At 38.6% G+C, this 21,648-nt stretch overlaps 1 protein-coding gene across 41 annotated transcripts in view; it reads left to right on the forward strand.

Moving 5' to 3' along the window:
• ABI2 (abl interactor 2) overlaps window positions 1-21,648 on the forward strand; it is a 151,709-nt gene that overhangs the window by 30,825 nt on the left and 99,236 nt on the right. For all 41 annotated transcript variants that reach the window (XM_073019955.1, XM_073019960.1, XM_073019952.1 and 38 more), the window contains one exon: window positions 9,933-10,100. In XM_073019955.1, the coding sequence (XP_072876056.1) occupies window positions 9,933-10,100 (168 nt within the window). The remainder of the gene's footprint in view (window positions 1-9,932; window positions 10,101-21,648) is intronic.

A 21,648-nucleotide genomic window follows, 5' to 3' on the forward strand; every position in this document is an offset into this window, starting at 1 on the left:
TTCAGCCTGGGTGACAGAGTGAGACTCTCTGTCTCAAAAAGAAACAAAAGCAAAACAAAACAAAAAAAAACAAAACCCGAAAAACGAAAACAAAAAACAAAAGAAAAATCCAGGGAGGGATCTATGTCATGGTTCTGTTGCTTGAACAAAATCACTGTGGGCCTGAAGTGGGCAAATGTATTGGAATTTCCCTAGCGTAGGTCAGACTGTGGAGTGTGTGATGGAGAGAAGGCATTTTGTTTTCCTTTTTAATCAAGATGCTTCTGAGACAAACGTGATCTATGACAGATTAAATAAAGTTTTTTTATAACATAATCAGTCTTTTAATATATGCCTTTATATTTTCCTTCATTTTCTTATGAGCTGAAGACTTCTAATTCCCAAGTTGATAGAATTTTCACTGATTACATTTTCACTTGAGTTCTTATGAGTGATGTCTTGATTTAGAGTATTCAGCCTGTAGTTTCTCTCATTTGTAGAATGTACAAAGATCCCAAATCTGTACTTTGCTTAACGTAAAAGAATCAATATTTTTTAATCTGTTGTAGTTAGACAATATACAGGTTATATTTAAATATGTTCAAGTATATAAATGTGTGTGTCTTAGTTCATTGGTCCTTCTAAAATCTTAGGCTAGGGAACTTAGCAGAGATTTAGTGCTCGCGGTTTTAGAGACTGGGAAGTCCAAGAGCAAGACGTCAGCGGATTTGGTGTCTGATGATGACCTGTGCCTCATAAATGGTGCCTTCTGTGTGTCCTTATTTGGCAGAAGGGACAAACAAGCTCCTTTGGCCCTTTTTTATAAGGACACTAATCCCATTCATGAAGGCTCTGCCTAATCACCTCCTAAAGGCTCCATCTTTTAACACCATCACCATCAGAGTTAGGTTTCAACATGTACATTTTTGCGGGGGGACACAAAAAATTCAGACTATAACAATGAGTATTTAGAAATTAAGCAGCGTTGGCCAGGCGCAGTGGCTCACGCCTGTAATCCCAGCACTTTGGGAGGCCGAGGTGGGCAGATCACAAGGTCAGGAGATCGAGACCATCCTGTCTAACTCGGTGAAACCCCATCTCTACTAAAAATACAAAAAATTAGCCGGGCATGGTGGCGGGCACCTGTAGTCCCAGCTACTCAGGAGGCTGAGGCAGGAGAGTGGCGTGAACCCGGGAGGTGGAGCTTTCAGTGAGCAGAGATCGTGCCACTGCACTCCAGCTTGGGCGAGAGAGTGAGACTCCATCTCAAAAAAAAAAAAAGCAGTTTTGGCTGGGCGTGGTGGTTCATGCCTGTAATCCCAGCACTTTGGGAGGCCAAGGCAGGTGGATCACAAGGTCAAGAGACTGAGACTATCCTGGCCAACATGGTGAAACTCATCCCTGCTAAAAATACAAAAATTAGCTGGGTGTGGTGGCACATGCCTGTAGTCCCAGCTACTCAGGAGGCTGAGGCAGGAGAATTGCTTGAACCTGGGAGGTGGAGGTTGCAGGGAGCTGAGATCCCACCACTGCACTCCAGCCTGGGCGACAGAGCGAGACTCCATCTCAAAAAAAAGAAAAAATTAAGCAGTTGTATAAAGGCCTTTTTAAGTTAGTTAATGTAGTCTATTTTATTTTAGGATTAAAAACTTAAATTTATTTAAAAACAATTTGTGTTGTCATGTGAGATTGGTTATCAATGATAAAGGTTCTTATTGGTAAGAGGATGAGGAATGCTTTAAACACAAGGTGAAGTGTTGGGTGGAGCAGATTATTTTGCCTTAGATTTTGAGAAGCTGGAAAGGGGAAATGGGATATGATGAAGGGAAACAAATTTGGTGGTTTGGGGTAGAACAGTTGAGGCACTGTAAATAAGAGGTAAGAAGAATTAAAGCAGTGTAAGTAGTGGAGGACAGAGATGGTAAGAATAGAGAGAGATGAATAGGCTAAAGAAGCAGTTTAGCAAGAGGGGCAAAATGGAGAATTTAGATACCGGGAATGACCTGATTCAGGCTAGTAAGTGACTTTTGCCTAGAGATCAGTCTGACTGGGGCTCAATATATGGCCTAGCTGTGAAACAACAGATGATGAATGAGAAGCCCAGCTTGCAGAAAAGAAGTTTGCTTGGCATACCGGAGATTCTACCAATATTTAGGGACATGGCTTTCCAAGATCAGGAAACTTCTGAGTTTAGAACATTGAATCAACATAAGGTTAAATGGGACTCTTGTTAGTCTCCTTTGACTCTTATGCTGTTGCTAATATCATTTATGAGGTCAGGAAGGACCAAAATTAGGGTAACAACTTTCAAGGATGACCTATTCTCTATTTATTCAAGAGTAATACATTACTGAGGAGAAGCGTGGCCTCAGCATGAGCACTAGCTCCACAGGTGTGACTGATGGCTGTCGGTGCTTTGTAAAGCATATTCCCTTGCAAGAAGATCTGAATATGTGTGTCTGGCTGCCACAGCAATCCTTGCTTGAAATAAAATTTTCCATTACTGTTAGAACAGTTCCGTAGAAGTCTCCTGTTGGTCTGTCTTGAGTCAGTGCCTTAGCCTGTCAGTGTCCAACAGGTTGGTATACTTTTGGCAGACTTGGGTCATGTGTCTGTCCCTGAGGGGATGGGAATTAATTCTCAGGCTTAAATCACCATATGAAAGTGAAATTCTGTTACCAGAGAGCAGTAATGGATGCTGAACAAGAAAATGTTCAGCTGGGTGTGGTGGTGTGTGCCTCTAGTCCCAGCTACTTGGGAGGCAGAGGCAGGAGGATCACTTGAGCCCAGGAGTTTGAATCTAACCTGGGCAACATAGTAAGACCCTGTCTCAGAAAAGAAAAAAGTTCTCTATAATGGTGGTTTGCCACACTGAATTTTTTCTTGGCATGGGAGTTTGCTGCACTGACTTTTCTTTTTTTGTAGGAAGCAGTATAGAAGGTGCTAGTATGCTAACACATAAAGGAAAACAGAATGAAAACTTAAAAAAAAGGAGAAAGTCAGAGCCTGTTGTGTTGCATGGCAATAAAACCAGATGAAGAATAACCTGTTTTCAACCAGACAGTTCTTTATTTCTATTTAAAAAATGACTGTTCTGTGCAAATACAGGAAAATTTAAAAGGGTTGTTAACATAGACATTCTTCATCCTTTTGCCTAGATTGAATGATGTCCTGTGTCTTATAGTGTCATTTATTGAGCAGCGGAGTACCCTTTCTCAAGGCTGTGTCTGTGCTAAGTTTGCAGGAATCGAAATTTTGAGTGATTCTACTATATTAGTGAGGAAGGCTAGTGAAGAATAATTACTTCCCTTGTGGTCCTTCTTGAATCCTCAGGAGATTTAACTAAAAATAATTTTTTGTTTGTTAGAGGAAACATTTCTGATGAGTTCTGCTGTTGACAGATCAGTTTGGAAAGAAAAGAGCTCTGCAGTTGATCAGCATGGTAATATATTTCTAGTTCATTTGTATGCTGGACCCTGGATGACATAGTTCCTGTGATCTCAGTTATTCTGACAGTAGCTCAGCTAGTTCATATCCACAGTTGTGGCAAAAAAAAAACTTTTGTACTGAAACAAGTGAAGTAGATAATGTGGCATCCAGAATGTGCTGTTGTGGTCTGTTTTTATCTAAGCATGAAATAATGATATTGAAAAACTGTTTTTAATTATAAGAGGAATATATAATGTTAGATAAAATAACCTGTACTTTCATTGTGAACATTTCTTTTAATAATTTCTTTTTTTTTTTTTTTTCTTTTTTTTTTTTTTGAGACGGAGTCTCGCTCTGTCGCCCAAGCTGGACTGCAGTGGCCGGATCTCAGCTCACTGCAAGCTCCGCCTCCTGGGTTTACGCCATTCTCCTGCCTCAGCCTCCCGAGTAGCTGGGACTACAGGCGCTCGCCACCTTGCCCGGCTAGATTTTTGTATTTTCTAGTAGAGACGGGGTTTCACCGTGTTAGCCAGGATGGTCTCGATCTCCTGACCTCGTGATCCGCCCGTCTCGGCCTCCCAAAGTGCTGGGATTACAGGCTTGAGCCACCGCGCCCGGCTCTTTTAATAATTTCTAATATAGCAGTACAAGGTCATGTTGTTTGGAGGTTCTGGGAGTAGTTGCTTTATATTCACATTCATGTAATTGGGAGTATGTTACCTTTGGGTCCCACTACATTTTAAATACTGAGTTTTACTATATTTTGAGTATTTTGTTTTTTCTATTGGTATTAAATTAAATTAATTAATTAATTTATTTTGAGACTGAGTCTCACTCTGTCACCCAGGCTGAAGTGCAGTGGCACGATCTTGGCTCTGTGCAACCTCTGCCTCCTGGGTTCAAGCTATTCTCCTGCCTCAGCCTTCCAAGTAGCTGAGTTGACAGGTGTGGGCCAGCACACCTGGCTAATTTTTGTATGTTTAGTAGAGACAGGGTTTCTCTATGTTGGGCAGTCCGGTCTTGAACTCCGGACCTGAGGTGATCCACCTGGCTTGGCCTCTGAAAGTGCTAGGATTGCAGGTGTGAGTCACCATACCCAGCCTGTATTTTAAACACTTTTGTTTTGAGATGGTCTCACTCTGTTGCCCAGACTGGAGTGCAGTGACGTGATCTCTGCTCACTGCAGCCTTGCCTTCTGAGTTCAAGTGATTCTCCTGCCTCAGCCTCCTGAGTAGCTGGGACTACAGGCATACACTACCATGTCCGGCGAATTTTTGCATTTTTAGTAGAGACAGGGTTTTTACCATGTTGGCCAGGCTGGTCTTGAACTCCTGGCCTCAAGTGATCCGCCTGCCTCGGCCTCCCAAAGTGTTGGGATTACAGGTGTGGCCCAGCGCGCCTGGCAGTATTTTAAATACTTTTACATTAAAAAAAATTTTTGTGTGAGTATATAGGAGCATATAGGTGTATATATTTATGGGTTGCCTGAGATATTTTGATACAGGCATACAATGTGTAATAATCACATTAGGGTAAATGGGATGTCCATCACCTCAAACATTTACCCTTTGTGTTATAAACAATCCAACTATACTTTTTGGTTATTTTAAAATGTAAAATTAAATTATTTTTTATGAAATCACCCTGTTGTGCTAGCAAATACTAGGTCTTACTCATTCTTTGTATTATGTTGTATCCATTAACCATTCTCACTTTCCCCCTACGTCCACCATTCTCACTTTCCCCCTACCTCCCCGCTCCCCTACCTCCCTATCTTTCCTTCTACCTCCTCCTCTCCTACCTCCCCACTTTCCCCCTACCCTTCCCAGCCTCTGGTAACCATCCTTCTACTCTCTATTTCTATGAGTTCAATTGTTTTAATTTTTAACTCCCACAAGTAAGTGAGAACATGTGATCTTTCTGTGCCTGGCTTGTTTCACTTAACGTAGTGACCTCCAGTTCTGTCTATGTTGTTACAAATGATTGAATCTCATTCTTTTTTATGGCTGAATAGTACTCCATTGGGCATATGTACCATATTTTCTTTTCTTTTCCTTTTTTTTTGAGACGGAGTTTTGCTGTTGCTACCCAGGCTGGAGTGCAGTGATGTGATCTCGGCTGACTGCAACCTCTGCCTCCTGGGTTCAAGCAGTTCTCCTGCCTCAGACTCCCAAGTAGCTGGGATTACAGGCATGCGCCACCATGCCCGGCTAATTTTGTATTTTTGGTAGAGATGGGGTTTTACCATGTTGGTCAGACTGGTCTCAAATGCCTGACCTCAGGTGATCTGCCCACCTCGGCCTACCAAAGTGCTAGAATTATAGGCGTGACCCATCACACCTGGCCTGCACCATATTTTCTTTATCCATTCATCCTTTTTTTTTTTTTTTTCAAATTTTATTTTGAGACAGGGTTTCGCTTTTGTCGCCCAGGTTGGGGTGCAATGGCATGATCTTGGCTCACTGCAATCCCCGCCTCCTGGGTTCAAGTGATTCTCCTGCCTCAGGTTCCTGAGTAGCTGGGATTACAGGCACCTGTCACCATACCCAGCTAATTTTTGTATTTTTAGTAGAAACGGGGTTTCACCATGTTGGTCAGACTAGTCTCGAATTCCTGACCTCAAATGATCTGCCCGCCTCAGCCTCCCAAAGTGTTGGGATTACAGGTGTGAGCCACTGCCTGCTTATACATTGGCTGGGAACTGAACCCGGGCCTTCTCTGTGGAAGGCGAGAATTCTACCGCTGAACCACCACTGTGCTGACTTATCCATAGAGCAGGTAAACAAATGGCAGCCCTGGTCCTTTAAACTTTATCTTGAACTTAGAAATAACAAGAAAAGACCCTTGAGCCCCAAATAACTTTTTGATGAGCATGCAAATGTAAAATACATTTCAGAAAGATTTAAAAATCTTTTGGACCTCTTATGCTTTATAATTATTCCTTATAGTTGACTAGGATGGAATACTTAATTTTCAGTTTCTATTATTTTATATTAATGCACATACACATATTTTTTTAACTAAATTTTTTTTTGAGGGACACGGTCTTGCTTTGTTACCCAGGCCAGAGTGCAGTGATTTGATCATGGCTCACTGCATCTTTGACTTCCTGGGCTTAAGTCATCCTCCCACCTCAGCCTCTCTAGTAGATAAGACTGCAGGGGGTCCACCATCATGCCTGACTGATTTTTAAATTTTTGTAGAGTTGAGGTCTCACAATGTTGCCCAGGCTGGTCTTGAACTCCTGTCTTTAAGCAATGCTCCTGCCTCAGCCTCCTAATGTCGTGGGATTGCAGACATGAACTGCCATGCCTGGCCAGCGTTATGCTTTACTCTTTTTGATAATGGAAGTACTACATGCCCAAGTTAAAAAAAAAAATTAAGCCATATTGAAAACATTTTAAAAATCCGAATCAACTTTATTTCCAACATTCAGAGAAAACTTAGGTTATCATTTTGGAACTTACTTTTTGGACATTTTTCTTGTGCTCGTATTTACACACAGGCACATACAGAATTATGATGATTATGTTCAAGATGCATTGTAATCAGGTTTTTTTCACTTAGTTATATCTTAGATATCTTTACATAGCAGTAATGCATAGCAATACCATTTTAAGTTACTGCATTAATGTACTATGTGAATGTATTGTTTAGTCAGCCTTATGCTTTTTCTCTTTCATCATTAAATGAGTTAATGAACATGAATATTCTTGTCTATACCTTTTTCTTATTTGATTATTGTTTATTCACATAATTTAAAGCTACAAATGTAGCGAAACTTGTAAAACTTCAGAGTGAAATATTGAAGCCCTTGAGGTATTGGTATTTTTTATTATTATTATTATTATTATTATTATTATTATTATTATTATTTTGAGATGGAGTTTTGCTCTTGTTGCCTGGGCTGGAGTACAGTGGTACAATCTCTGCTCACTGCAACCTCTGCCTCCTGGGTTCAAGCGATTCTTCTGCCTCAGCCTCCCGAGTAGCTGGGACTACAGGTGCACGCCACCATGCCCAGCTAATTTTTGTATTTTCAGTAGAGATGAGGTTTCACCGTGTTGGCCCAGGATGGTCTCGATCTCTTGACCTCGTGAGCCACTGTACCAGGCCGAGGTGTTGGTATTTTTTTCGTATGATATTGTTGCTTGGTGAAGCCAGAGAGTTGTATTTCATAGTGTCAGTCTCAGGTGTTTCAGAATACTGCTTCAGTCATATCCTGAAGTGGTTCCAGAATTGCTATATTGGAGCATTTTTAGGGGTAGCTGTAAATTTGAAAATGTATTTTCGTAACACAGTAATTGAAGGCTGGTGGGGAAAATGATGGAGATGACATCTCCAACATGCCCTTTGATAATATGTTGGCAGTAAAATTAATGGCTAAGAAAAAATTATTTATATTTATGAATGTTATAATTTTACTGTTAGTGTCATGATTTGCAAGCCAAGACAGAGGCTTTTTACAAATTAAAAAAAATGCTATATATGGTGGTTTATAGTGTTTCACCTATGGTAAAGCTACTTGTGTCCCCAGTGTGGACCTGTTTTAGTTACTGGTAAAAGTAATAATGAAATAGAAATGTACTGAAAATTTTACTTGGAAGATTAGTGGGGGTGTGGTTTATTTTTTACACGTTTATTTAAGACGTCTTGAAATGGTATACTGATTTAGAAGATACATACAAGACAAATAATCTGAGAATTACTTTCATTTTTCTGAATTAGCTGTGTAGAGTCTGTTAAGAATTCAATTTTTAAAAACTGGTTAAAAATCTGACTGAACATTTGCCATTACTGATATTCTCAACCTGCCTTTTTCTTCATACTGCTCATCATGTTACCTTTATTTTGCCTGTACTTTATTTTTATTCACCTTAATTCACCTTAGTAATTTATGTGGATCTTCTCCCATGGTAAGTCCTTGAGAGCAGATACAATGTTTTAAAATTGCTCAACTCTGAGCACAGTGTTTTGTATATATGGTATATACTTGTGGATTATATTGAATGAATGTGTCACCTTTTTTTTTTGTAACAAAAATACTCTCTTTGTAGCACTGATCCTTAGAATTTCCTCCTGACATTTTCTGTTACTTTTATTTTATAGAGGATGGGACCAGATTTGTTTGCTTCTTCTATTAATGAAAATACTTGCTAAGCCATCTATAAATATTTTTACAAAATTGAATATTATTATTTCCATTTCATTGAGTAAAGCCTTACTCTATGGGATCAAGATCAGGAAAACTATTTATCTCTCTCAGGCTACGTGTTTTCTGGGGCTGTTATCTTTTGTTTGTTTTGAGACGGAGTCTGGCTCTGTCACCCAGGTTGGAGTGCAGTGGCGCGACCTTGGCTCCCTGCCAGCTCCGCCTCCTGGGTTCACGCCATTCTCCTGCCTCAGCCTCCCAAGTAGCTGGGACTACAGGCGCCCACCACCACACTTGGCTAATTTTTTGTATTTTTAGTAGAGACGGGGTTTCACCGTGTTAGCCAGGATGGTCTCAATCTCTTAACCTTGTGATCCGCCCACCTCGGCCTCCCAAAGTGCTGGGATTACGGGAGTGAGCCACCGCGCTCTGCCAGGGCTGTTATCTTAATGCTTACAGAACTTTATTTGTATTTTTTTCTTTATATCTGTTTTTAAAATTTTTTTACTTTTTGTGATTTTTTTCATATTGGTTTTTTCATGTTCATATATAAACGGTCATAGTATTTCTTAGATATAATTAATGGATAGAAATCTTAATTTTAAAATGGAAAAGAAGAATGAGCCTGACTGCATGTGTCAACTTAATTTATTTTAAAAATTGCTTAATGTTTAGCTGGGCATGGTGACTCATGCCTGTAATCCCGGCACTTCGGGAGGCCGAGGCAGGCCAATGAATCTCTTGAGTCTAGGAGTTTGAGACCAGCTTGGGCAACATGGCAATTTACATCTTGAAGGGTTATAACACAATGTTTTGGAGGGAAGGATCCTTTTATTACTTTTAGTTTATAATAATCATTATTACCATTTTATTTATCATATCATTATTTATAATTAAATTTTTTTTTCCTGGATGCTTTTATAGGGTTAAACATTATTATCACTTTAATCAGACATTATGTTCTGGCCACATTTCATGTAATAGAGTGAAAGGAAAAGAGGAATTCAGAAAAGCAGAAGAAAGTGTGTCAAAATTTATACGTTCAAATCAGTGCTACCTTTCCAAGCAGTGTATACTTTGCTACCATTGCTCAAATTGTCCATTGGATCTCATTTTCTAGATAATGGCTTTAGAGTTTTATTTGCATCTGTACAAAAATGTGTCTATTCAACATGAAAACATTAGTTAATTCAGTCAATAGTTGGGTTTGGGGTTTATGTGATACCAGTAGTTTTCACTTTCTGGTGGATTCGTTTTTTTACTTTCTGTGGATTCAGTTAACAGAATCATTGTGATGAGTTTTTTGTTAGGTTAGATTGCTAGAAATGGGTTATCTTTGAATTAATGATCACTGGTTTGTTTTTTTTCCTAGTCAGCAGATAAGCAGAGAGCCCTAGAAGAAACCAAAGCCTATACCACCCAATCCTTAGCAAGTGTTGCCTATCTGATAAACACCTTGGCCAACAATGTCCTGCAGATGCTGGATATCCAGGCATCCCAGCTACGAAGGATGGAATCTTCAATCAATCATATTTCACAAGTGAGACCACAATATTTTCCTATTTGCCTATGAGGAACCCTTAATAATAAACACAGGCTGTCTGTAATGCTGGCAGCTTTTATTATGTAAGTTAACTCACATGTACGATTTGGAAAATAGAAACTTAATATTAGGTTGTTTTTTGATTACATCTTTTTATGGGCGGTTATCTGTGTGATTTTGATAAGAAAGTAAATTGTGAATTTTATTAAAACTCAGTTGTCATGGTAACATAATCAGCCCTATAATGAAACTTCATCCTCCCCCCCCCCTTTTTTTTTTAACAAATTTCTTTTTTTTTTTTTTTTTTTTTTTGCGACGGAGTCTCGCTCTGTCGCCCAGGCTGGAGTGCAGTGGCCAGATCTCAGCTCACTGCAAGCTTCGCCTCCCGGGTTTACGCCATTCTCCTGCCTCAGCCTCCCGAGTAGCTGGGACTACAGGCGCCCGCCACCTCGCCCGGCTAGTTTTTTTTTTTTTTGTATTTTTTAGTAGAGACGGGGTTTCACCGTGTTAGCGAGGATGGTCTCGATCTCCTGACCTCGTGATCCGCCTGTCTCGGCCTCCCAAAGTGCTGGGATTACAGGCTTGAGCCACCGCGCCCGGCCAACAAATTTCATACTTCTTTATCAATTTAAAAAGATAAACTTGATAGATTGGTGGCATGTTCAAAATTTTTTTTTTCTTTTGGTAGGATTTATGTTTATTGGGATGGTACTATACCTGCAATAATGGAAATAGTAGCAAACCTTACAAAATTATTTTTATTATATATAACTTAAAGTTTATCACTTTATGGACTTGTAAAATTTTTAAAAAAAATGTTAATCTGTCTTCATTATAAAAGCCATACTCATGAAAACCCAGAAAAAGGAGAAAAAAAGTGGAAAAATAAAAAACCATTTTACCACTTCCCAAGCTTTTCACTGTTAATATTTTGGTATATTGCCTTGTAATCCTTTTTGCTGTAAGTAGTTTGTTTTTTTTTTTTTTTTTTGAGACAGAGTCTCTCTTTGTCGCCCAGGCTGGAGTGCAGTGGCCGGATCTCAGCTCACTGCAAGCTCCGCCTCCTGGGTTTACGCCATTCTCCTGCCTCAGCCTCCTGAGTAGCTGAGACTACAGGTGCCCGCCACCTCGCCCGGCTAGTTTTTTTTGTATTTTTTAGTAGAGCCGGGTTTTCACCGTGTTAGCCAGGATGATCTCAATCTGCTGACCTCATGATCCGCCCGTCTCGGCCTCCCAAAGTGCTGGGATTACAGGCTTGAGCCACCGCGCCCGGCCAGTAGTTTTTTTTAAATGTAGCTGTGGGCTGGGCACACATCTGTAATCCCAGCACTTTGGGAGGCTGAGGTGGGAGGATTGCTTCACCCCAGGAGTTCGAGACCAGCCTGGGCAGCATAGCAAAACCTTGTTCTCTACCAAAAATACAAAAATTAGCCAGGTGTGGTGATGCATGCCTGTTGTCTCAGCTACTTGGGAGGCTAAGGTGGATCATCTGAGCATGGGGTGGTCTAGACTGTATTGAGCTGTAATTATGATGTGCACTCCAGCCTGGGAGACAGAGTGAAACCCTGTCTCCAAAAAAAAAAAAAAAAAAAGTAGCCAGGATTATAATATAATAGAGTCAGTTATAGAATAGGTATAGAATTTTGGGTTGTGCTTTTTTAACTTAGTGTTAAAGCAAATGTAATCTCTTGATGTTGTAAGTTCTTCATAAACATTCTCAGTGGCTGCATAATGTTGCATGTATATGTTATGCCTTTCATAATCATTCCCATATTTTGGGGCCATTTAAAATAATACTGCAGTGAAAAACCAATTAAATTGAAAAATGCAATTTAAAAAATATAAAAATGATAAAGGTTTTGGTTTGTGCCTGCCTTTTTTCGAAGAGATCTTTGAAATGTTGTATTTTAGCACCTTGTCATTTGAATGATTTAGTATTATTCAACACTCTTTTTAGACCTAAATGATTAGAACTATTCTGGAATAAAAATAACTTTTAAATATGCATATTATTACTATTTTTTTAATGTCTTGAGAGTTCAGGGCTCTTTTCAAATGGACTGTTTTTGAGAGTCTAAAGTTTAGCAAATTTATATAACTGGACCAAATATAGTCCAGATAATAAAATCAGATATGGTATTTTTGAAAATTTATCGGACTGGTTTAGAGGATTTCTTATTTAATATTATTTAATCTGAAATCTGAATTTGCCATTATAAGGGTTTCTTTACATTTTATACAAACTTCTGCAGACATATTATTTATTGCTTGTTATATTGTGTATCTTAAGTTAAAAAAAAAAGAATTGGTGAGTTTTAATGAGTGTAAGGTAAATTTCAGTTTGGAAAGGCCTCCTGAAGGAAATAATCAGTGAAATTTAAAATGATTAAATAGATGAATTTTTTTTTTTTTTTTAAAAAGAGACAAAGGCTTGCTCTGTTTCCCAAGCTGGAGTGTAGTTGTACGATCACAGCTCACTGCAACCTTGAACTCCTGGGCTCAAGGGATCCTCCTGTCTCAGCCTCCCAAGTAACTGGCTGGGACTACAGGCACATGCCATGCTTGGCTGATTTTTGTTTGTTTGTTTTTAGAGACAGTGTCTTGCCATCTTGCTGTGGCTGGTCCCGAATTCCTGGGCTCAAACAGTCTCCCGCCTCAGTCTCCCGAGGTGTTGGGATTACAGGTGTGAGCCACTTCTCCTGGCCTGAACTTGGTTTTCTATGGAAGGAGGGAGGTTGACAAATTGCTAATCTGATATAGAATTTCAAGATCTATTCTTGAGAATCCTAAAATTTTTCCATGTTTGAAGCATTAGCAAAGGATGTTAAAAATAAACTTTTTAAAAAAAGAACAAATATAGAAGAGAAACTAGCATATTAGAGTTCCTAAAAAGGAGGAACTAGTTTTATTAGGCATTAGGGGAGAGTAGGAGAGATTATGTGGGTAAATGATGACAACAAGCAAATAGCAATCAAGGATAATAATTTATTTTCTGTTTAGAATTTTGTAGTACTTTGGTAGAAAAGTGTTGGCAAGCTCAAGGAGGAAGGTGAATACTCAACCACCCTAGATTTTGAGTGTATGTATTAATTCATTTATTGAGAACATTTTCTTTGGGAGTATCAATCATATAAATTGGCATTTAATATGGTCAATTAATGCTATCTTTTAAAGCTATTTTAATGGATTAAGTAAAAAACAGAAGAATGGATAGAGATTAGTAAACCGGAAATAACAGAGGCCTCAGTCAAAGCTGTCAGGAATATGTCAAACCTTTTTTTTTTTTTCAGAGTTGAGTGTCTAGGGGGCAATAGTTAGAGAGATAATAGATCTGCAGTTCTCAGTGGCTATTATGGTTATACAGAATGTAAATTATTATGTCGGATAAAGAGTCAAGTCTGAGAAATAGGCTGATAGAGGCTGTATTTAAGAAATAAGAGTAATTTTAAAAATTTATGTATTTTCTAGCATTTGCCTCAAGGATTGAAATTTTGTTTTACTTGTGTTTACAGGTAGAATTCTTTATTTAAAAAGTCAGTTGAATATCAAAACTATTTGATATTCTTCAGACTGGAATTTTATTCTGTAGTGTAGAAGAAAACATTTTCTGCTTACAAAACAAATAGTAAATACTCTAAAACAGGGGTTGGCAAACCTTTTTTAAATAAAAGGCCAGAGGGTAACTATTTTTTTGGTTTTGTGGGCCACGTATTGATAATTATTTTAGGTTTTATGGGCCACGTATGCTGTCATTCTCCTATACTCTCTCTCTCTCTTCTTTTTCTCTCTCTCTCTGTGTGTGTGTGTGTGTGTGTGTGTGTGTATTTTTTTTTGGTGGGGGGAATGGAGTCTCATGATGTTGCCCAGGGTGGCCTTGAATGCCTGGTCTCAAGTGATCCTCCCACCTCAGCCTCCCAAAGTGCTGGGATTACAGGCATGAGCCACCATGCCCGGCAAAGAGAGATGACATTGCAAGTAAGGTAGAGATGTGGACAGATTTGAAAGACATTTTAATTATGTTTTCTTTTCTTTTTTTTTTTTTTTTATGTGTGTATTTTTAAACAACGATTTAAAAATGTTAAAACCTTTCTTAGCTTCTGGGCCATGTAAAAGCAGGCAGCGGGCCACATTCTGGCATGGAGCCTTAGTTTGCCAGCCCCTCCTCTAAAATACTTTTTCCAAATGTTTGAGTGTTAAATTTTATTATGATGTTTGTGTTATTAAAAATATTGTATGTTTCTAGAGGGAACCAGGGGGTTCTTGAGATCAGATTTTTGTGCAACTTGGGCAAAAATACTAGACTCTGAGAGTGTATAGTGAAGACTGTGTTGAAGGAATGGAGGGTTCAGTCAGGTCAAAGACAAGATTACACATTTATTGGAATGGCAATAAGCCTTAAGAGTTGTAAGGGTAGAGTTGTTTGGGACTAGTAGATACTAATTATCTAGGGTATTCAGTTTCTTTTCCCATTAGTATTTTTTTCCCTATTGGCTGGATAAGAACTTTACCACCTTTCAGCCTCCTATCCCTTTCGTCCATTTTAACGAAAATGAACGCTGAACAGGATTGGCCTGAAAAGGATCAGGGCATCTAGGTTTTACCCTGGCTCTTCTGCTGACTTGTGTGACATTTGACTTCTTTGAACTTAAGTGTTTTCATCTGTAAGGTAGGACTGTTTAGATAATTTCTTAGCTGTCTTCCATCTTGAATTCCTTATTTTTGTGATTCTCACAAATGAGCTTGATTTTATTTGCTTCTATTCTGTTCTGTTGGTTCTGCTCTTTACCTCAATCTGTGTCCACTGGTCTCAACCCTCTATTACTTTAATTTAACTGAACTGTTTCCCAAATTACTCTGAATTATAATCCGAGGATGGGAATTCCATTGACTCTACTCTGTATTGGGGAGAAATACTTCAACAAAACAAAGTAGAAACCCACTCTTTCTAAATGTCAGATGTTTTCAAAAACAGGATATTAATTGATTAGGAATATATAGTATCAGACACTTTTTTGTATTAAAAGGACAATATAGTATTAAGTAGTATACTAATTTTTACTACATTCATCATATCTATAAGGTAGTAGTAGGGTTGGTTCTTAACATGGATTATGTTATGTGTTTTAGGGATGGTAAATTTTAAAGAAATTCCATCTCTAGCTTTGTTGCTGTTATCCTGTCCATTCTTTGGAAGCATATTATTAAAACAAATGACACTTTTGATCTTCAAACTGATAGTGGAGTTAAATTAACATTAAATATTTCCCCAGAATATATACTTATTGGAGTAAACAATTTCACTGAATACTTGTACAGGCACACATACCTTTAAGTCAGTGTAGTGTAACATTATTATAAAGATGAATGTTTCTTACTGTGCCTATTATTTTGTGTCCTTTTCTAGTAAGTTTTTTAATAAAAAGTTTGCAAAACACTTTTCAAACTAAAATCCTTATCAGTTTGTAAGCTAAAATTTTTCTAAGCGAGGCCCATCTTTTTTCTTAGCTAGTAAAATTAGTCAGTACTTGTCCATGTTCAAGTTTGTGATGGCTTAGAATAAAAGATTAAGCAAGGTCAAAAGGCAACATAAAGAACTTAAGAAAGTAGTGCTCATCCCACCTTCCCAAGGGCTGAGTAGGACTCACTGGGCCAGGCGTTAAATTAGTTAGCAGGTAACAAGTAAAGGAGCTGGAAAATAATTAATATAAAATAATGTAAAGCTGGAAGTAATTGTTCTCAAGAGCTAGGTATTGAAAGGCAGTGGCAGGTCTAAACCTTAAGAACTCAACAAGTAGGGTAGCTTTTACTGTCTAAAAACTTTAGGCTGGGTGTGGTGGCTCATGCCTGTAGTCCCAGCACTTTGGGAGGCTGAGACAGGTGGGTCCCTTGAGGTCAGGAGTTCAAGACCAGCCTGGCTAACATGGCAAAACTTCATCTCTCCAAAAAATGCAAAAATTAGCGAGGTGTGGTGGTGCATGCTTGTAGTCCCAGCTACTCAGGAGGCTGAGGCGGGAGTATCACTTGAGCCCAGGTGGTCGAGGCTGCAGTGAGCCATGTTCATGCCACTGGATTCAAGTATGGGCAACAGAGTGAGACACTGTCTCCAAAACAAAAAAACAAAAAAGTTTATATAGATAGCCTTGCTTAAGAATTTCCAATTTTGGCCAGGCTCAGTGGCTCACGCCTGTAATCCCAGCACTTTGGGAGGCCAAGGTGGGTGGATCACCTGAGGTCAGGAGTTCGAGACCATCCTGGCCAACATGGTGAAACCCTGTCTCTACTAAAAATACAAAAGTTAGCCGGGTGTGGTGGTGGGCACCTGTAATCCCAGCTACTCTGGAGGCTGAGGTAGGAGAATTGCTTGAGCCTGGGAGCAGAGGTTGCGGTGAGCTGACATTGTGCCACTGCACTCCAGCCTAGGTGGAAAGCGAGACTCTTGTCTCCAAAAAAAAAAAAAAAAAAAAAAAAAAAAAATTTCCAGTTTTAATTAAGGAGATACACTGAAGGTTATCAATATGTAATTATGATAGAAAGTAGACTTTTTATACTTCCCAATTAATTTCCTACATAATTTTTATATCACTTTATAAAAAACTGAAAATTACTCAGTTTGTTAGTAACTAATTTGTTTTATGAATGATACATAATTTGAAGAATAATTGTAATTTAAATATGTTTATTTGAAACATTAGCTTACTAATAAAAAAATTGAGACATACTTAAAAACACCCAATTTAGTTGGGTTAATCCACTGTAACTGTTTGACTGCAGATGTTTTCCCACACTGATGGGCAGCTAACTGAGGTAGTGCTATCCAGTACAGTCAACTCTCAATTATCTGTGGTAATGGGAAATGACAATGCATGGATAATCCTAAAACAAAATATTTTATACAGTACCTTCCTGTCATCTGCTGTGGCCTGAGCATGTGCTTGGGTTCATGAGGGAGATGTGGGAGTGGGGCTCAGGCTTGCAAAGGAGCTGGGAGTCAGTATGGTTATCTCAAGGCCATAAAAGGTATCCTTAAGGAACCTGGGTTTCGCACTGTGGCTGAAGTGTCATGGGGGAAGCCTGCAGCATGCGAGATCAGCTTGGCAATATCAGTGAGAAGGATGGGGAAACTAATTAATAAGGAACTGTGGGAGAATAGATGTTTAAGTCCTACACAATTGCAGTGATATATCTTGGTGTGTTTTTTGGTTAACGGGATCTGTAGCAAACAATAATTATATTAATTGTGTACTTGCATTAGTTATGGTCGTCTTTGATTGCTAGCAGAACACATTTTTTACTTGCCACAGGTGAGTGCTGTTGTTGAGGCCTCTTCTAAATAAGTAGGTTTGTTGTCATATAACTAGTCACTTAAAAAACCCAGGATAAATTTGAAATACTTTTCTTACTTTTAAAATTCATCCTAAATATCGGGGTTGAACTTGTACTTCCAGAATTTAACTTAATGAAATTTAACATTATAATGTCAAAGAATATCCTGAGGGCAAATGCCATAATTACTGATAGCTGTGAATTTGATTTAGGAAAAACATAGTAGCCATATTTTATTTAAGAATATGTTACAGGAGCTTTCCTAAATTTCTTTTACAGCTGACAATTGTCTACGAATTTATCAGTGTTAAAGCTGCATGATAGATGTGAGGAGGGAGTGTTTATTATTCTGTCTAATTTGACTATGCTTATTTTCTACAAGTGAAAGCTGTAAAAAAAAAATTGAAGCAGATGATTGCTGAAAACCTTTAGAATCTTCTGGACCAACCTGAGAATCTTCTGCTTGTTTATGAAATAGATTTAGTGCTCTCTGTCAAATTATTCAAACTCCAAATAGAACCGTGGCCATTTTCTAAAGGTGTATTTTCTCCTGCCTATAGGAACTCCTGCAGTTCCACCTGGTGTGGTAGTATGTTGGCAAGAATACAAATTATACCCTTGTTAGATTACGTTTATTATTATAGATGTTTTTTAAAAGTTATTTACTTCAGATATCTATACTTAGGCAAATTAGAGGCGTTGATCTTGAGTCGACTTGTGAAAAGATTTGGAAACAATTGCGATTTGAGATTGAATGAAGTAAGGGACCAGCTAATTAGTCCTTCCTCTATAGATCTTTGGTTCTCAACCAGGGAAGTTTTGCCCCCAAGGGGACATTTGGCAATGTTAGACATTTTTGGTTGTCACATCTCATGGTAAGGGAGTGCTACAGTTACCTACCTGGATGCTTTTCTATATTCTACAATCCTCAAGACAGCAGCCTTCACCCCAACCCACAACAAAGAATTATCAAGCCCAAAATATCAATAGTGCCACTGTTGAGTTACCCTGCCCCTAGTGTTTCTAAGATGTAGGCATTCTTTGAAGTAGACAATTAAAAGCATCATATAGCCAAACTAAATTATTTTGACTTTCTGTATACTTATGCTGTTAAAAAATTGTGTTTAAAAATATGCCTTCAGTTTTTACTGAGATTTGATACAAGAAGCAACAACAAATATATTTTTAAAGAGTTTAGTCCTGGGAAACATTTCACTTTTCTGATGAATTGATATATTTCTTTGTAACTCATTATGTTTCTACTTTGCCTTCTCTCCCTGGAGGCTTAGTGCCATTTGTTTTGCTCTATTATAACAATGACCCCTTATTTTAGGCTTATTTTTATTTGCTGTATTGGTCTTCCTTCTTACTGTTATGGTCTGTGGGTTTGGGCTTAGTGTGTGTTTGTGTGTATATGAAGAGAACATATGGGTAATATGTAAATGTCCCCAATCCCTAGACCAAGTCACATCTCTATAAGATCAAATGAAGAGATTTCTAATTTATATTTTCATGCTTTTTTAAAGTCTCAATTTTTTAAACAATTAAGAAATATGTGCTTGTTAGAAAATATTACTGTGTGTTAGTGTAAATAATAAGTGGAAGATGATTTCTCCCTGCTCATTCTCCAGAGATTTATTAATATTTATAGTACATGCCAGGCACGGTGGCTCATGCCTATAATCCCAGCACTTTGGGAGACTGAGGCAGGAGCATTGCTTGAGGTCAGGAGTTCAAGACCATCCTGGGCAACACAGTGACATCCCATTTCTACAAAAAATAAAATTAGCTGGACATGGTGGTGCACGTCTGTAGTCCTAGCTACTCAGGAGGCTGAGGTGAGAGGATCGCTTGAGCCTAGGAGTTCAAGACTACAGTATACTGTGATTGTCCCACTGCACTCCAGCCTGTGTGACAGAGTGAGACCGTGTTGCAAAAAAATGTATCTTTATAGTATGCAGATTTGAAATAGAAGCTATAAGCTTGTAATTCTGTTATGGTTGGTCAGGTTTACACTCTTGTAGTTTCATTTCTGAATAAGTTAAGTACATTTCTAAAAACTGAGGAGAATAAAAACAATGTCTTGAGGATTATATTTTCTGATGAACCTTTTATTGATCTGATAGACCCATTTTATTAAAAAAGTGTCATATTTTGTTTTTTGAAGCATTCTTGATGGTATGAAATAATATTTCTAGCCCATATTTTTAATGATTCAGAATGACTCACTAAACTTTATTCAAGGCCAGGTACATTGGCTTACTCCTGAATCCCAGCACTTTGGGAGGCCAAGGTGTGTGGATCACTTGAGCTTAGGAGTTCAAGACCTGCCTGGGCAACATGGAAAAACCCCAACTCTACAGACAGTATAGAAATTAGGCCAGCATGGTGGAACATGCCTGTAGTCCCAGCTCCTTAGGAAGCTCAGGCGGGAGAATCATTTGAGCCTGAGAGGTTGAGGATTCAGTGAGCCATGATCGGGTCACTCCACTCCAGCCTGGGCAACAGAGTGAGACACTGTCTCATAAAAATAAACTTTAATCAAAATGTGATTAATTTCCATTTCTCTAAAGTTAAAAATTAAGTGAATTCCAATGTCATCACTAATACGCAAACTTAACTTTTCTGTTATAGTTTTCCCAAGCAGTTGAAGAGGAAAGCTATTCTCATAATTAGCCTAACATGCATAGAAAAGTTTAGAGATTATTTTTTTCTTAAAAAGAAATACTTAAAATTGTAAGATTACTACCATGGTTAGTTTTTTATTTGAGGTTCTGTTTATACATGCATTAGCTCTGGAACATACAGATCCTGTTGTTTTTAAGATCTCTTGGTTGTAGAGAAATAAGAGACTTTGAATTTGTTTCAAGCTTACCTCATACTTGAGGCAGTTTAGAAGGATAGATGATCCATGTTCAGATTTCTTAAAGTAGTATTTTATAATGTCATGATGATTATCTTTTCTCTTCATTGTTACTACCAGGTTCTTTTACAAAGGGGAAATTGAAGTAGGACATTGAAGTGGGACTGGGGAAGAGTTAGCAAAAAATGTGTCTGTTGATTGCTGCTTGAGCTAGGAATTGGTTGTAAGAGATGTGAACCATTTTAGTGAAGTGATCTTTCAAACTCTTTTGACTGCAACACACAGGAAAAAAATTTTTTTACATTGTATTCAGCACATAATTCATGTATCTATTTACATATGTAATAAACAGACTTTTCTTTTTTTTTTTTTTTTTTTTTTGAGACGGAGTCTCGCTCTGTCGCCCAGGCTGGAGTGCAGTGGCCGAATCTCAGCTCACTGCAAGCTCCGCCTCCCGGGTTTACGCCATTCTCCTGCCTCAGCCTCCCGAGTAGCTGGGACTACAGGCGCCTGCCACCCCTAGTTTTTTTAGCCCGCCCGGCTATTTTTTTATTTTTTTATTTTTTAGTAGAGACGGGGTTTCACCGGGTTAGCCAGGATGGTCTCGATCTCCTGACCTCGTGATCCGCCCGTCTCGGCCTCCCAAAGTGCTGGGATTACAGACTTGAGCCACCGCGCCCGGCCCATAAACAGACTTTTCAAGAAATAGTGCTTTTACCTTATTGTGTGTACATGCAGTCTGATGTTTCTGTTCTATTTGGTTTGAAATAATTGCTGCTTACATACCACTAAATTGCAGCTTGCAGTTTAAAAAAATTTTGCTTTAGTATACTACCTACCTGTGTATGTGGAGAAATTCACCCTCTGTTAGCAAATAGAAGATTGTAATTACAATACATTCTTACTCATGTCCTATGGAGCATTTAATAAATATAAATAAATTAATGAAATATTTTACAGGCATTTTGTCATGATAAAAATATAAGCAACTTTGCCCAAGCAACTTGGTCTTTTGGGGTCAAAAAATGGCTGTTTTGTTTTTTGAGACAGGGTCTTGCTCTGTCATCCAGGCTAGAGTGCAGTGGCGCAGTCATGGCTCACTGCAACTTTGACCTCCTGGATTCAAGCGATTCTCTCACTTCAGCCTCTCAAATAGCTGGGATTACAGGCACGTGCCATCATACCCAGCTGCTTTTTGTAGAGACGGGGTTTCGCCGTGTTGCCCAGGCTGGTCATGAACTCCTGGGGTCAAGCATTCTGCCCACCTTGGCCTCCCAGAGTACTTGGATTACAAGCCTGAGCCACTGTGCCTGGCTTTATTTTTAACATTATATTTCAGCCCTCTTTCCTTTTAAATAA

This window comes from Chlorocebus sabaeus, chromosome 10 (genome assembly GCF_047675955.1).
Source record: "Chlorocebus sabaeus isolate Y175 chromosome 10, mChlSab1.0.hap1, whole genome shotgun sequence".
Taxonomy (NCBI): domain Eukaryota; kingdom Metazoa; phylum Chordata; class Mammalia; order Primates; family Cercopithecidae; genus Chlorocebus; species Chlorocebus sabaeus.